The following is a 17,746-nucleotide window of genomic DNA, read 5'->3' on the forward strand; positions in this document are numbered from 1 at the left end:
TCGCGATGTGCGAATGAGCGATAGTCACATCGCCAGAACATGCGATGTGAAGGGTAACGTTAGTACCCATAAGAGAACGGTAGCACACAGTAAACACGAGTTAGTTGTATGGCTTTTTGCTGGGGTGACATACGCGTTCTGCGTGCCTGCACAGTGATTGGCTCACCGCGCTCACAGCCAACATTCAAAAATGCGCGACGAAGAGGATCCGCCGCAAAAAAAAGTCAAAATCAGCTATTTGGGACTAGCCTATTTCGTCTACAAAAAGGAGGATGTTGACCAAAAAGAGGTAGGCTACTTTGCTGGAGTGTTATAAAGTTGTGGATGGTTGTCTTTTTTAAACATTCGTTTATTTTTCGTGTTCGCATTTATGAGGAAAAAACAATGTTACGTGATATTACGGACGCGACCGTTATGAAAGCGACACTAAAAGACTGCTTTAAAACTTTCACAGAGACCTCAAACAGAAAGCACAAAGCCTTCCTTTAAAACGAATTTCGTTTTGTATTAATTGTATCTTAATTTTAATCAGTATTTCATTATCCAATTTCCTGGATTTAATAATGATTAATAATAATTAAATATAGCAGCCAGCGCCTGAACCCGAGATTAAGCTATGATCCATGAACCGAAACTCAGCGTAAAAGGTAGCCTACTCGCCTCACACACCTAAAAAATAAAAAATAAAAGAAAGAAAGAAATATATCTATTATCTACAGAAATCTCTACTTTTAAACAGAACCATTAAAAAAATATAGCTATATTTAATCTGTATGAAAAGTGCATTTCTCCCGATCACTGCTGCGAAGATCGCGAGTCAGTATATTGTCAACTTCATCTTTACAGAAAACACTTGTTTATTAATAAACAATTAAAATGTCTCATTGTAATATTTTACATATTATTAATCATTACTTTTGCTGGTTCTAGGTGCCGTTTACATGAATGCGTCACTGAATCAGCACAGAAAACATAATTTTTCAGGTCCTAGAACCCGAAGAACGTTAGGTCCTGCGTAGAACGTTCACCGAATTCTGAGAGAAATATGTTTCTGGAATAAAATATTAAGTGGCCTTTTTGTTACTTGTAATGAAGCTTGCTTATTAGTGAAATTATTAATAACATGGAATGGTAATTATTGACTTTAGCCTGGATTGATGGCTCGCAATATCGCGATATATATCGTTGGGAAAAAAATATCGCAATGTAATTTTTTTTCCAATATCGTGCAGCCCTACTCCACACACACATACACTGAACACACACTGCACTCACACTCCACACACACACACACACACACACTCACACACACACTCACACATGTCTGGTTCACTATCTTTGTGGGGACTCTCCATAGACGTAATGGTTTTTATACCGTACAAACTGTACATTCTATCCCCTTACACTGCCCCTGCCCCTAACCCTGCCCATCACACACACACACACACACACACACACACACTGCCCCTGCCCCTAAACCTGCCCATCACACACACACACACACACACACACACACACACACACACACACACACACACACACACACTGCACCTGCCCCTAAACCTACCCATCACACACACACACACACACACTGCCCCTGCCCCTAACCCTGCCCATCACACACACACACACACACACACTGCCCCTGCCCCTAAACCTGCCCATCACACACACACACACACACACTGCCCCTGCCCCTAACCCTGCCCATCACACACACACACACACACACACACACACACTGCCCCTGCCCCTAAACCTGCCCATCACACACACACACACACACACACACACACTGCCCCTGCCCCTAAACCTGCCCATCACACACACACACACACACACACACACACACACACACACACACTGCCCCTGCCCCTAAACCTGCCCATCACACACACACACACACACACACACACACACACACACACACACACACACACTGCCCCTAAACCTGCCCATCACAGGAAACATTCTGCATTTTTACTTTCTCAAAACAACTCATCCTGTGTGATTTATAAGCCTTTTGAAAAGTGGGGACCGCTGGCTGGTGATGTAGGTGATCTCAGGTTTTACTATTCTTATGGGGACATTTGGTCCCCACAATGTAATATAAACAAGGGCACACATACACACACACACACACTGCACTCACACTCCACACACACACACACTGCACTCACACTCCACTCACACTCCACACACACTGCACTCACACTCCACACACACTGCACTCACACTCCACACACACACACACTGCACTCACACTCCACACACACTGCACTCACACTCCACACACACACACACTGCACTCACACTCCACTCACACTCCACACACACTGCACTCACACTCCACACACACTGCACTCACACTCCACACACACACACACACACACACACACTGCACTCACACTCCACACACACACACACACTGCACTCACACTCCACACACACTGCACTCACACTCCACACACACACACACACACACACTGCACTCACACTCCACACACACACACTGCACTCACACTCTACACACACACACACACACACACTCCACACACACACACTCACACTCCACACACACTGCACTCACACTCCACACACACACACACTGCACTCACACTCCACACACACTGCACTCACACTCCACACACACACACTGCACTCACACTCTACACACACATACACTGAACACACACTGCACTCGCACTGAACACACACTGTACTCGCACTGAACACACACACACTGCACTCGCACTCCACACACACACACTGCACTCGCACTGAACACACACTGAACACACACTCACACTGAACACACACTGAATACACACTCACACTGAACACACACTCACACTGAACACACACTCACCACACACTCCACACACACTAGGGTTGTGCCGATAGACGATAGTCAGAGATATATCGCTGATGGCTTTGACGATATCAGTACGATAATGGACTCGTTTTAACATTAATGTATTAAATTATTATTATTTTAAAGCTAGAATTGTTATTAAATTAATATTAGGAACTACAATTAATTTGCCTTGCCTAAATTCATAACGACATCACCACATAGCCTAACACTAGCGACACCACTGACACGCGCGTATGAGGACTCCTCTAAGAAAAGTTTTAAAACAGAATAAAAAGGTTTTCCCTCCATTCTGTCACCGATGGAGTTTTGGTTCGTTGCCACTGTCCTCTTGGCTTTTGGCTTGCTTAGTTGGGGACATTTAATCCTTAAGCCGCCTTTCCACTGCACACGACATTCGCATTCGATTGTCGCATTTCGCCCCCTGGTGTCACTCGCACGGAACTTAGAAACTGGTGGTGAAGCAACCGTTACCCTCGGCTATTCACAATGGTAAAATGAATGATTTTAATGAATGTAATGCATGCATGAATATATCCACACAAAACAAATGACCCTCAATACATCTAATATAAAAAACAGTCGATTTTATAGAGCTAATCAATATAAATATTGATTTAATAATGATACAAATATTTTTTTCAGCCATAATTATTAATAACTGTCATTTTACAGGAATAGCGTTTATATTTAAGTATTAAAATATTGGTAATTCTAGCTTTGTGCTCATAGTTTTGATTAGAATACATCACATCCGGTCGACCGGTCGCATACGGTCTAGCCGCAGAAGTTCAGATATTTCAACGCATCCGAAGCTCAAATCGGATCCGAAATTTCCGCATACGCATATGATCGGGACTCCCCGCAGCTCCCGTACGACTCTCCAATGGAAATGAATGACTTCCGGTCCGACGGCTGTCGTTTGCAGTGGAAAGGCGGATTTACAGTCCCTGTAAAGTCAAAATGAAGTATGTGTTCTGAGTTTGTCACACCACAGAAAATGTGTTAATAGCCACCCAGCCAAATTTGAATGATAAAAAAAAGCAGCCAAGTAAATAAAATAAGCTATCAACATCTTGAAAAATGAGCAGTGGTCTCTGCTCTCAAACGCTGGGGGCGTGTCCGCTGGCTGCGCTGAAACCACGCCCACTCGCGGGAAAGGTGACTCGCGGGCACACACTGCCGATGATGGCACCAGCTGTCGGCGCGACGGGAGGATGAAGGCCGAGGCGGGACATAGTCGGTTCGGCCCCATTCACCAATAACAGCGGATTATCAGTTGTCTTGACGAAAGTTTATAAAACTATCCTGTGTAAAATGATCACTACAGAGGCGGGTGTTGGTGATGCTCAGCTCTCCATCAAGGTGGCTCTTCACAAAATTAATCCACCTCTTGTTGATATGATCGTTGTTCAGGAATTTAAATAAGGACACCGATCTGTTTTGTAAGTGATCGCATCCAGGTAATACGCATTTCCGTGACGAAGGCATCGCTAGCTAGCAAACTGTAGGCTGTAGTAAATAGTACTGACCAAGCGTGCCGCACAAGCCCAAAAAAGCGAAGCCAAAACGTCTCGATCGCCCCCCGGTGGCTGGTCCTAGTATACTAAAGTAGTATACCTAGTTGGTCCTACCAACTAAACAATTAAATTACACTTCAAATATATTTTTCCAAAGGTGGTTTCTTTCATTTGCTGTTGTTTTTATCACGCTGATGTAAGTTCAAGTGTCTGTTTTTAAAATAAGTTTGTTTTTAGTTAGTTACGCGATGCTATAAAAACGGTGGTGTAACGTCATGACTGACAGCTGTGATTGACAGGTTCTTTGAGCGAAGTATAGTCATTGAAGCACCAACGGACTTTTTTTCGGGATCTTCGGAGGACTGAGGAGATTGTATTTACTTTAACAAGCCTCTTGTCGTACTGCAATCAATTTTTAAAAAAGTGCACTTAGGGAGAGCGCATTCTGCGAGAGTGAGGGCGGGGCGTTGATTTCACGGCTTTACTTCCTGCTCACTACTGCGCAGGTCTGGTCCCGAGATCGCTACTGCGCAGACTCAAGCCCCAAGATGTCAGCGCCATATCGGGACACTGGCGGCTTCAGTTCTCACCAATGGAAGAGAGCAAAGGGGCGTCGTCCATCTTTTTTTACAGTCTATGGTACTGACAGTAACTCGCGGCGAACTGATGGGGAGGGGCCAGCCTCGTTGGCTCCAGTGCGTCAGACAGTAGGGGGCGGGGCCAGGAGCTCAGCGGCTCAGACAGTAGGGGCGGGGCAGGAGCTCAGCGGCTCCAGTGCGTCAGACAGTAGGGGCGGGGCCAGGAGCTCAGCGGCTCCAGTGCGTCAGACAGTAGGGGCGGGGCCAGAAGCTCAGTGGCTCCAGTACGTCATCGACAGTAGGGGCGGGGCCAGGAGCTCAGCGGCTCCAGTACGTCAGACAATAGAAGCGGGGCCAGGAGCTCAGCGGCTCCAGTACGTCATCAACAGTAGGGGCGTGGCCAGGAGCTCAGCGGCTCCAGTGCGTCAGACAGTAGAGGGCGGGGCCAGGAGCTCAGCGGCTCCAGTACGTCATCGACAGTAGGGGCGGGGCCAGGAGCTCAGCGGCTCCAGTACGTCAGACAATAGGGGCGGGGCCAGGAGCTCAGCGGCTCCAGTGCGTCAGACAGTAGGGGCGGGGCCAGGAGCTCAGCGGCTCCAGTACGTCATCGACAGTAGGGGCGGGGCCAGGAGCTCAGCGGCTCCAGTACGTCAGACAATAGAAGCGGGGCCAGGAGCTCAGCAGCTCCAGTACGTCATCAACAGTAGGGGCGGGGCCAGGAGCTCAGCGGCTCCAGTACGTCAGACAATAGGGGCGGGGCCAGGAGCTCAGCGGCTCCAGTGCGTCAGACAGTAGAGGGCGGGGCCAGGAGCTCAGCGGCTCCAGTACGTCATCGACAGTAGGGGCGGGGCCAGGAGCTCAGCGGCTCCAGTGCGTCAGACAGTAGGGGCGTGGCCAGGAGCTCAGCGGCTCCAGTGCGTCAGACAGTAGAGGGCGGGGCCAGGAGCTCAGCGGCTCCAGTACGTCAGACAATAGGGGCGGGGCCAGGAGCTCAGCGGCTCCAGTGCGTCAGACAGTAGGGGCGGGGCCAGGAGCTCAGCGGCTCCAGTACGTCATCGACAGTAGGGGCGGGGCCAGAAGTTCAGTGGCTCCAGTACGTCATCGACAGTAGGGGCGGGGCCAGAAGCTCAGTGGCTCCAGTGCGTCAGACAGTAGGGGGCGGGGCCAGGAGCTCAGTGGCTCCAGTACGTCATCGACAGTAGGGGCGGGGCCAGGAGCTCAGCGACTCCAGTGCGTCAGACAATAGGGGCGGGGCCAGGAGCTCAGCGGCTCCAGTGCATCAGACAGTAGAGGGCGGGGCCAGGAGCTCAGCGGCTCCAGTGCGTCAGACAGTAGGGGGCGGGGCCAGGAGTTCAGTGGCTCCAGTACGTCATCGACAGTAGGGGCGGGGCCAGTAGCTCGGTGGCTCCAGTATGTCATCGACAGTAGGGGCGGGGCCAGAAGCTCAGTGGCTCCAGTGCGTCAGACAGTAAGGGGCGGGGCCAGGAGCTCAGCGACTCCAGTACGTCATCAACAGTAGGGGCGTGGCCAGGAGCTCAGCGGCTCCAGTGCATCAGACAGTAGGGGGCGGGGCCAGGAGCTCAGCAGCTCCAGTGTGTCATCGACAGTAGGGGCGGGGCCAGGAGCTCAGCGGCTCCAGTGTGTCATCGACAGTAGGGGCGGGGCCAGGAGCTCAGCGACTCCAGTGCGTCAGACAGTAGGGGGCGGGGCCAGGAGCTCAGTGGCTCCAGTGCGTCAGACAGTAGGGGGCGGGGCCAGGAGCTCAGCAGCTCCAGTGTGTCATTGACAGTAGGGGCGGGGCCAGGAGCTCAGCGACTCCAGTGCGTCAGACAGTAGGGGGCGGGGCCAGGAGCTCAGTGGCTCCAGTGCGTCATCGACAGTAGGGGCGGGGCCAGAAGCTCAGTGGCTCCAGTGCGTCAGACAGTAGGGGGCGGGGCCAGGAGCTCAGCAGCTCCAGTGCGTCATCGACAGTAGGGGCGGGGCCAGAAGCTCAGTGGCTCCAGTGCGTCAGACAGTAGGGGGCGGGGCCAGGAGCTCAGCAGCTCCAGTGCGTCATCGACAGTAGGGGGCGGGGCCAGGAGCTCAGCAGCTCCAGTACGTCATCGACAGTAGGGGCGGGGCCAGGAGCTCAGCGACTCCAGTGCGTCAGACAATAGGGGCGGGGCCAGGAGCTCAGCGGCTCCAGTGCATCAGACAGTAGAGGGCGGGGCCAGGAGCTCAGCGGCTCCAGTGCGTCAGACAGTAGGGGGCGGGGCCAGGAGTTCAGTGGCTCCAGTACGTCATCGACAGTAGGGGCGGGGCCAGTAGCTCAGTGGCTCCAGTATGTCATCGACAGTAGGGGCGGGGCCAGAAGCTCAGTGGCTCCAGTGCGTCAGACAGTAAGGGGCGGGGCCAGGAGCTCAGCGACTCCAGTACGTCATCAACAGTAGGGGCGTGGCCAGGAGCTCAGCGGCTCCAGTGCATCAGACAGTAGGGGGCGGGGCCAGGAGCTCAGCAGCTCCAGTGTGTCATCGACAGTAGGGGCGGGGCCAGGAGCTCAGCAGCTCCAGTGTGTCATCGACAGTAGGGGCGGGGCCAGGAGCTCAGCGACTCCAGTGCGTCAGACAGTAGGGGGCGGGGCCAGGAGCTCAGTGGCTCCAGTGCGTCAGACAGTAGGGGGCGGGGCCAGGAGCTCAGCAGCTCCAGTGTGTCATCGACAGTAGGGGCGGGGCCAGGAGCTCAGCGACTCCAGTGCGTCAGACAGTAGGGGGCGGGGCCAGGAGCTCAGCAGCTCCAGTGTGTCATCGACAGTAGAGGGCGGGGCCAGGAGCTCAGCGACTCCAGTGCGTCAGACAGTAGGGGGCGGGGCCAGGAGCTCAGTGGCTCCAGTGCGTCAGACAGTAGGGGCGGGGCCAGGAGCTCAGCGACTCCAGTGCGTCAGACAGTAGGGGGCGGGGCCAGGAGCTCAGCAGCTCCAGTGTGTCATCGACAGTAGAGGGCGGGGCCAGGAGCTCAGCGACTCCAGTGCGTCAGACAGTAGGGGGCGGGGCCAGGAGCTCAGTGGCTCCAGTGCGTCAGACAGTAGGGGGCGGGGCCAGGAGCTCAGCAGCTCCAGTGTGTCATCGACAGTAGGGGGCGGGGCCAGGAGCTCAGTGGCTCCAGTGCGTCAGACAGTAGGGGGCGGGGCCAGGAGCTCAGCAGCTCCAGTGTGTCATCGACAGTAGAGGGCGGGGCCAGGAGCTCAGCGACTCCAGTGCGTCAGACAGTAGGGGGCGGGGCCAGGAGCTCAGTGGCTCCAGTGCGTCATCGACAGTAGGGGCGGGGCCAGAAGCTCAGTGGCTCCAGTGCGTCAGACAGTAGGGGGCGGGGCCAGGAGCTCAGCAGCTCCAGTGCGTCATCGACAGTAGGGGCGGGGCCAGGAGCTCAGCGGCTCCAGTGCGTCATCGAGCCACCATTTTAGCCCCGCCCAAAAAATCCGGAACACAGCAACAGTGAAAAACTGTTTAACGGTCTAACTCCACAAGTCAGTACTTCACAGTTCACAGTCTTTGTAATGTGTTTTAGCAATACATTTCTAACATTTATCATGTGTTTAGATTTTTTTTTGTAGAATTGCCTTTACAGGGACTTTAAGGTGGACGATGACGCAATTTTCTTCTAGAAACAAACTTTGTTGTATTATTTTCATGTTATCACTGTGAAGCTGCTTTGATACAATCTGTATTGTAAAAAGCGCTATATAAATAAAGGTGACTTGACTCCACACTAGGGCTGGGCGATATGGACCAAAAGTCATATCCCGACATATTTAGGCTGAATATCGATATACAATATATATCCCGATATTTTTTCCGCAAAGTGAGAGCAAATGTTCAGTCAAAGTCAAAGCCAAATATGACATGTCAAAAGTAGTTTTATTGAAACCAGCTATTTCAGTGAACAGTTGCAAAATCAAATGAATAAATAATAAACAGGTTTCTTCACCCAAGTTAGGGCTGCACGATTATGACAAAAATCAAAATTGCCGATTATTCCCTTCGAATTGTAATTGCGATTTATTAATTATGATTATCAAAGTTTACACTGAATATACAGTGAGGAAAATAAGTATTTGAACACCCTGCTATTTTGCAAGTTCTCCCACTTAGAAATAGGGTGACCACCTGCTAATAAGCCCAAGGGGGGACAAGGGGTATGTTTCTGAGGGACAATGTGGGACACTGCCTGGCGCGGGCGGCGGTGCCCCACTGGCAGACTCACTGGCAGACTCACTGATAGTGGTTTAACCATTTCTAGCACATATCACCTTACATGGTATATTAATAATGCCCTATTCTTCGTATCTTAATCGTGCCCTATTATAAACGTGTAATTGCTGATGCTCATGAATAGGCCAAATGTGTATATTTTTTTTTCTAAATTAAGACTCATAATATTTTGAACATTCAATGAATTGACAGATGTACTTCCACTTAAGATTTACTATTTAATTTTATTTATTTTTCATTACAATTTATTTACTTTAAATAAATTGTAATATAAAAGTATAGGATTAACAGGAATTGTAGTTGCTCAACACCACAGGAACAGTAAAAAAAAAAAAAAAAAAAAAAGTATAAAAAATAAAAGACGAAAAAACGATTGACATCATATTCCCCTAATGTCCGATTGAGAAGGACGTTTTGCAAAGGTAACAAAAAGCCCTCTCGGTATCCCTCTCAACACCTTTCAGCCACAAATATTCATTTCCCCATTCTTTCTTGTACCCACACCTTCGCTTTTTAATTGATGATGGCGTTGCCTCTCAGACTCTTTCTCGAATTTTTCGAATTGGAAAGTGCGCATCTAAAAGTTCCTTCCTTCCCAGTGTGTCTGGTATGCGCGTGCGTGCGCTGTCATGACAACAACGAAAAAGTTAACAACAACAACCTAGTCAGCAGTTCAACTGAGGGGTGGGTGTCGCAACAATAGCGTGCTGAAATGTCAAGTAATGTTCGTTTGTCTGCTTGGGGCTCGAGGATATAGAGCGACCAACTTTTTTTGAGCAAGCATAGATTATGCGTGACACGGTCTCAATTTGCGGGACGCGTGAATTAGGCTTCAAACGCTGTGCGCGCACGCGCTACGCGGGACGGGTGGTCACCCTACTTAGAAATCATGGAGGGGTCTGAAATTGTCATCGTAGGTGCATGTCCACTGTGAGAGACATAATCTAAAAAAAAAAAATCCAGAAATCACAATATATGATTTTTTAACTATTTATTTGTATGATACAGCTGCAAATAAGTATTTGAACACCTGAGAAAATCAATGTTAATATTTGGTACACTAGCCTTTGTTTGCAATTACAGAGGTCAAACGTTTCCTGTAGTTTTTCCCCAGGTTTGCACACACTGAGGAGGGATGTTGGCCCACTCCTCCACACAGATCTTCTCTAGATCAGTCAGGTTTCTGGGCTGTCGCTGAGAAACACGGAGTTTGAGCTCCCTCCAAAGATTCTCTATTGGGTTTAGGTCTGGAGACTGGCTAGGCCACGCCAGAACCTTGATATGCTTCTTACAGAGCCACTCCTTGGTTATCCTGGCTGTGTGCTTCGGGTCATTGTCATGTTGGAAGACCCAGCCTCGACCCATCTTCAATGCTCTAACTGAGGGAAGGAGGTTGTTCCCCAAAATCTCGCAATACATGGCCCCGGTCATCCTCTCCTTAATACAGTGCAGTCGCCCTGTCCCATGTGCAGAAAAACACCCCCAAAGCATGATGCTACCACCCCCATGCTTCACAGTAGGGATGGTGTTCTTGGGATGGTACTCATCATTCTTCTTCCTCCAAACACGTTTAGTGGAATTATGACCAAAAAGTTCTATTTTGGTCTCATCTGACCACATGACTTTCTCCCATGACTCCTCTGGATCATCCAAATGGTCATTGGCAAACTTAAGACGGGCCTTGACATGTGCTGGTTTAAGCAGGGGAACCTTCCGTGCCATGCATGATTTCAAACCATGACGTCTTAGGCTACGTTCACACTGCAGGGCTTAATGCTCAATTCCGATTTTTTGAAAAAATTCAATTTTTTTGTAAGGCCGTTCACATTTCCAATTAAATGCGACCTTTTGTGATCTCCTGTGTGAACGTGAAATGACCCAGAAGTGACCCGCATGCGCAGAAGAGTACTCAACGGTCAACGACGTCACTTGTTGTTTGCGGAAGTAGCTAAACTTGAACTAACTGTGATTCCCTCACACACACACACACACACACGAGCGCGCGCAGCGACCGTTACACAAGAGCCAGACAGCAGCCGCTGACCTATCTAATATCAGATTCAGGACAAATAAGTTAACATAACGTGTATATATAATGGCCGTGGGCTTTTTTTATTTTTTTTTTATTAATGGGCTCGTCGAGGTCGACCCGTTCGGCAGATTTACCTCAGCTCGACGAATATGCAGTCCGTTTTCAAACCGACGACTACAGAATTATGACGTTTTTCGCGTATCAATGACGTGCGGGTCGGATACATGCGACCTGGCCGTTCAGACTGAAGTCGCATTTCAAAAGATCGGATATGTATCGGATTTGGGACCACATACCCAAGTGGCCTGGGTCGCATTTGAAAAGATCGGATCTGTGTCGTTCAGACTGTCATGAAAAGATCAGATACAGGTCGCATAGGGGCAAAAAAATCGGAATTGGGTCGTTTCAGCCTGCAGTGTGAACGTAGCCTTAGTGTATTACCAACAGTAACCTTGGAAACAGGTGCATCTAATTTAGGATAATAAATGGAGTGGAGGTGGACATTTTAAAGGCAGACTAACAGGTCTTTGAGGGTCAGAATTCTAGCTGATAGACAGGTGTTCAAATACTTATTTTAGATTATGTCTCTCACAGTGGACATGCACCTACGATGACAATTTCAGACCCCTCCATGATTTCCAAGTGGGAGAACTTGCAAAATAGCAGGGTGTTCAAATACTTATTTTCCTCACTGTATATATAAACAAATTTTGTGTAAACATGTTATAATTTGCCTTTATATATACATACATACATACATACATATACACATATATATAATATATATATATATATATATATATATATATATATATATATATATATATATATAGGCAAATTATAACACGTTTACACAAAATTTAACACACACAAGTACTTTCCCCTTTACTTAACATAAATTGTAAGAATATGACTAATAGTAAAGACTAGTACTAATAAATAAACATTAGGCCTATGCTAAAGCTATTAAATAGCAGTCCCAAACTAGTTTTAGTTAATACAGTGTTGGTATGAGCCACTACAGCCATTTAAAAATATAAAAAATAACACAAAGGAAAATAGTGGCATTTTGGGGTTAATATGGAAACGACAGATACCATGGTGAATACACAATACTAACAAGAACTGCCGTTACGCTGTAAATTACACGAAATAAAAGTAATGCAGGTATGGTTTTCATTCTATTCACCAGGAGCAGTTTACAGCGTAACGGCGTAGCATGCTCGTAGTTTCTTTTGCACTTGATCAGTGAGGCGATACAGCGCGCGCCGCTGCATTTGCGTGTGCAACTGAAGAGTGTGCGCTACGAGAACAGGATAACGGCTGACAGGACAAGAAAGTCCGCTTTTCTGAGGTGAAAGACTTTATTTCAGCGTACACTTATGTCACTGCCTGGTAGTTCCTATTGTGCTGGGTTTTCTGAAGTAGTCATGATTCGCCTCTCATAACATACATGCTCTAAACACGCACGCAGAGTGGAAAAGGAGGAGCGGGGGCGCGGGGAGCAAGGATCACAGTGCAAATTTGAACTATATCGATATATTACTAACCCTAACCCTATATTTAAAAAATATATCGATATATCGCCCAGTCCTACTCCACACACACAATGTACTCGCACTGCACTAACCTTGCGCACACACACTCCACACACACCCTGAAGCGGCTGGTGAACTCTTGCTCGTATAGCTTCTGGAGGGTCAACACACACTGCAATCACACAGACACACACACTCACCCTGAAGCGGCTGGTGAACAGCTCGAGGCGGCTGATGAACTCCTGCTCGTACAGCTTCTGGAGGGTCAACACACACTGCAGACGCACCGCCGCTTGCTGAAACACACACACACACACAGTGTGACTGTACAAGCTCTCAGATCTGATCATCAGTGTGTGTTTCTGCTCAGCGCACCTTGTCATGCAGCATCCAGCCCACGTATTTGAGGTGTTCGTCGTTGAGGAAGCGCACGGGATTGTCCCGGATCCACACGCCCATCTCCTGCATACACACGGCCCGGATCTCAGGGACACGGTCCCGGTACCGGTGCACGAACACACCCTTGAAGATCCCGTTCATCAGAGAGCGCAGGTCCTCCTGATGCTCCAGCAGCTGCGCACACACACACACACATAGTTTATAGCTAATATGTGTGTGTGTGTGTGTGTGTGTGTGTGTGTGTGTGTGTGTGTGTGTGACAGGGCTCTACGCTAATTTTTTTCCCAAGGATTACATGTGCTCCTAAATGAAAAAATTTAGGAGCACACAAAGAAATTTAGAAGCACAGCGAAAAAAGTTTTGATTAAACTGCTCAAATCATATGGATTATTTTTATGAACTCTTTATGAACTTTTTGAAGCATTAAAAGTGTCAGTTGTGCAGCTGTCAATGGAGGGAAAGAAATCTCTGTGTTCTGAAGATGAGTGAAAGTCTTATGGGTTTGGAACGACATTAGGGATAGTAATAAATGACAGAATTTTCATTTTTGGGTGAACTATCCCTAAATTTATGTAATTATTATTTTTTTACTTTAAAATGTATAAAAAGAATGAACACCTCAATAAAGTAAAAAGTGCTAAAAACAAAACTAATGCCCGCTTGCTTCTGTCTTTTTCAGTACTTGCAGTACATTATGAGTTCCTGTCCTCCATGTCGACTGTTTCGGTCCTAGCTTCAGTTTCTGCACTTGGTCTTTTGGTGAGACCGAAACGTTGCTAATAAAATTTTGATACTCATTTGCAAGTATTGATAGTGTGCGAGAGTTCCTTGTTTTATTTTTTTGCACTTGGTCTTTTGAGATAATGACTATAGGCTTCATACTGTGTTGCGTATCTAGCTCACTGCGTGTTCACCTGCGTGTCTAGGGGACTCTTTACACCTGGTCACTTAAGTGTGTATTCGCAAAACGGGTATAAATCCGATCTTCCATTCCCGTGCTATATGCAGATGTAATGTAGGCCTATGCAGAGGTCACGTCACCGAAAGCAACAGATATGAGCTGCATTTTATGATGAGCAGCTCATTTCTAAATCAGCGACAGGAGAGAGCGACAGCAGCACTGGTAATATCATTTCGTTTCTTTATTTTAATGAAGATGATTGTGTGTTGAGCGTCTGCGACTCACTTTCATTTGCGCCAGTTTGCGCGTTGGCTTGATGAATAGATCGCTCAGCTGCAGTGATGCGTGTTGCAGTAGCGTCATCATTAGGGTTGGGTATCGAGAACCGGTTCCATTTTAAGACCGGTAACAAATTTCCAAAAACCGGGTATTCGATAAGACGCACGCATTACGATTCCTCTTATCGATTCCTGACTATCCGTTATTTCAAATGTAGGCGCGCGGCAAGCACGTTCATAATAGAAGCGCCGTGGGCGCGATGAGCATACGGTGCGTGGCGCTCGTTTTTGCACGCTTATGCCTCGGCGAGATGAAAACAACTTTTCAGAATGGCGCAAGCGGTGCGCAGGTCAAGTGACAAAAAAACAACCGACCTTTCTGTAACATCAAAAGCTCGTCTGAACAGCTGATCATAGATGAACAGGGCGGGTTTTTATTTCTCATCTCCATAAATATATCTAGTAGCCTAGTAAATGGTTGGTTGCATAGCAACGACAGACGCCACGGGACCGCAAGCGCTTGTGGAAAGAAGGAGAAAGCGGCGCGGCCGTGCTTTTCCATGCATTTTTAGACGCGATATGTGAACGGTCCCTAATTCAGGAATCTATGTGGCTTAAAATCATTTTTGTTTTGTTTAAAATGGAGATCACGATTACATACATCAGACAACTACTCAGAATAACATGTTTAGTCTAATAGTCTATTTTTTTTTAAAACTAGTTTGAATAATTAATTCTAACACTAATTAATTCAGTGTCTCATAAATACTTATTTAATGAATGAATGATTCACCGTTTTTGAACGAATCTCTCGAGTCTTCTTCAATAAATTATTAAATGAAAAAAAACAGTCGATTTTTGCCACCTACTGCTGGAGTAATAATGTAATCAACACCTTTATATAAAGAGACTCCTTTCACTTCAGCCATTTTATTGGTTATTGCTTAAAATTGGTAAGAATAAAAGGTAGAAATATTTATTCTTCAAGTATTTGCCCTTTTTTCTCCCTCCAAAAAATATTGGAATCGGAAACAAGAATCGATAAGAACCGGAATCGATGAGCAGAATCGGAATCGCTAAAAATGAAACGATACCCAACCCTAGTCATCATATCTGGCTATAACAACACATATAGCCAATAACACGCTCTCACACAAATCGTCGCTCTCATTTGCATAAAGTTAAGCGCATCATCATGTTTGCACATTGCGCAGTTGCGACCCAGTCACGTCCTCTTGCTTACTTTCCATGTGAAATCAATGGTATGCCTCGCTTCATCGCTGTTGTTCCGTGTATTGAGAACAGCACGTCACTCGTGCACTGTGCTCGTAAATTATTTTTCAAGCTTGCACACATCTAATTTAGGTGCAAATGCGAGTGAAATACTCACACTGTAGAGCCCTGAGTGTGTGAGTGAGTGAGTGTGTATAACCTCTCTGTAGGAGTTCTCTAGTTCTTCTACTCGGTCTACGGCTCTGTGTTCCACTGGCTTGTTCTTCTCCAGCTCACAGCGTCTCTGGGTCATCAGCGCTTGAGCGTTCACATCGGCAGCGACCGACACTATTGACGACATCAAGCGCATGGCTACACACACACACACACACACACACACACACACACACTCTCCTTCAGCACCAGTTATTACAAAGTTTTTCACTGTAACGACAGTCAGACGATGAACTCGCTCATCACTAATTAATAATTAAGCATGTGTTTGATCACAGTGATGTCCGTGACTGATGCAGGATCAGTGGACGGCCTCAGTCGCGAGGCTGTGAGGGACTCTGCTCACTGGACTGCACTGCTGATTAACAACATACCGATTGTTCCGATTAACTTCCAGTAGACAAAACAGTTTTGAAAGTTGTGAAAATGACGTGATCGAGGCCTTTATAGTAAAGGGTTAGGGTTAGTTAGGGTTAGTTAGGGTTAACCTAACCCTAACCATTTCTAGTAAAGACTGGAAGTGTTTCCCTCACAGCCTCGTTTTCTTCTAGTATTAAATATGGCGTCTAACCGAACTGAGTTCTGTAGGGTAATTTTAGCAGCGCGGGTTCTACACAATAACACAAGGCAGTTTGATCCTAAACTTTGAAATACATTTATTTACTTTAACTTAAAATAAGTCAATGAGCTTTATTTCTGTAGCGCTTTATACAATACAGGTTTCCAAGCAGAATCAATGATGCGAACTTCATCAAAAATGAGACAAATTCAATTTCGCCTGTAAAGCAAAGAAAATAGAGCCATTATTCAGATCAATTCAGTGCAATGTTGATTCAATTACATTATGTTTAATCTTTTTTTTTTTAAGTTGAATCTAAAATGAAGGAAACGTGTGTGTGTGTGGGAAGATGGAGGAACTGCATGTCTCTCTCTATAGTGTGTGTGTGTGTGTTTGTGATACTTTGGTGTGGTGTGTGTGTGTAATACTCCGGTGTGTGTGATACTCTGGTGTGGTGTGTGAGATACTCTGGTGTGGTGTGTGTGTGTGTGTGTGTGTGTGATACTCTGGTGTGTGTGATACTCCGGTGTGATACTCCGGTGTGTGTGATACTCCGGTGTGTGTGATACTCTGGTGTGGTGTGTGTGTGTGTGTGTGTGTGTGATACTCCGGTGTGATACTCCGGTGTGTGTGATACTCTGGTGTGGTGTGTGTGATACACTGGTGTGTGTGTGTGATACTCACCGATGAGTGTGCTGGTGTGCCTGAACGCGCGCACCTGCGAGTCGGCCAGACCCGTGAGCAGAGCAATGAGCGACGAGAAGAGGAAGTCGTCGTACAGGAGAGTGTTGCGGCAGCCGCGGACCAGCAGACACACAAACTCACACACACCCTCGCGGAAGTGACGCCACTGAGAGCCGAGCGACACCAGCGGATAGCTGACCGAGTCCTGCAGAGACAGAGAGTGAGTGTGTGTGTGTGTGAGAGAGAGAGAGTGAGTAAGTGAGTGAGTGTGAGTGTGTGAGTGAGTGTGTGTGTGAGAGAAAGAGTGAGTGAGTGAGTGTGAGTGAGTGAGTGTGAGTGTGAGTGTGTGAGTGAGTGTGAGTGTGTGAGTGAGTGTGTGTGAGTGAGTGTGAGTGAGTGAGTGAGTGAGTGTGTAGCTATTCACAACGCCAGAGTCAGCTAATTCTCTAGAGAGACCCACTGTATTTATTCATTTATTAGGATAGATTGTGTTTGTTTATCTATTTATTTATATTTACTATGCTACATATGACATGATCTATACATATATGTTTTATTTGTTTTATTATTTATATATAATATGTTGATGCTTTGGCAACATTGTGTTACACAGTCATGCTAATAAAGCTCATTTTGAATTGAATTGAATTGAATTGAATTGAGTGTGAGTGAGTGTGTGTGAGTGAGTG

General features: G+C 47.1%; 1 protein-coding gene across 2 annotated transcripts in view; it reads right to left on the reverse strand.

Annotated features, from left to right (window-relative positions):
- stag3 (STAG3 cohesin complex component) overlaps positions 1-17,746 on the reverse strand; it is a 91,603-nt gene that overhangs the window by 57,477 nt on the left and 16,380 nt on the right. For both annotated transcript variants that reach the window (XM_079892661.1, XM_079892662.1), the window contains exons 7-10: positions 17,058-17,262; positions 15,801-15,952; positions 13,166-13,363; positions 12,991-13,086 (exon numbers count right to left, since the gene is read on the reverse strand). In XM_079892661.1, coding sequence (XP_079748787.1) covers positions 12,991-13,086; positions 13,166-13,363; positions 15,801-15,952; positions 17,058-17,262 — 651 coding nt within the window. The remainder of the gene's footprint in view (positions 1-12,990; positions 13,087-13,165; positions 13,364-15,800; positions 15,953-17,057; positions 17,263-17,746) is intronic.

The sequence above is a fragment of the Squalius cephalus genome (assembly GCF_949319135.1).
Source record: "Squalius cephalus genome assembly, chromosome: 14".
Taxonomy (NCBI): Eukaryota; Metazoa; Chordata; class Actinopteri; order Cypriniformes; family Leuciscidae; genus Squalius; species Squalius cephalus.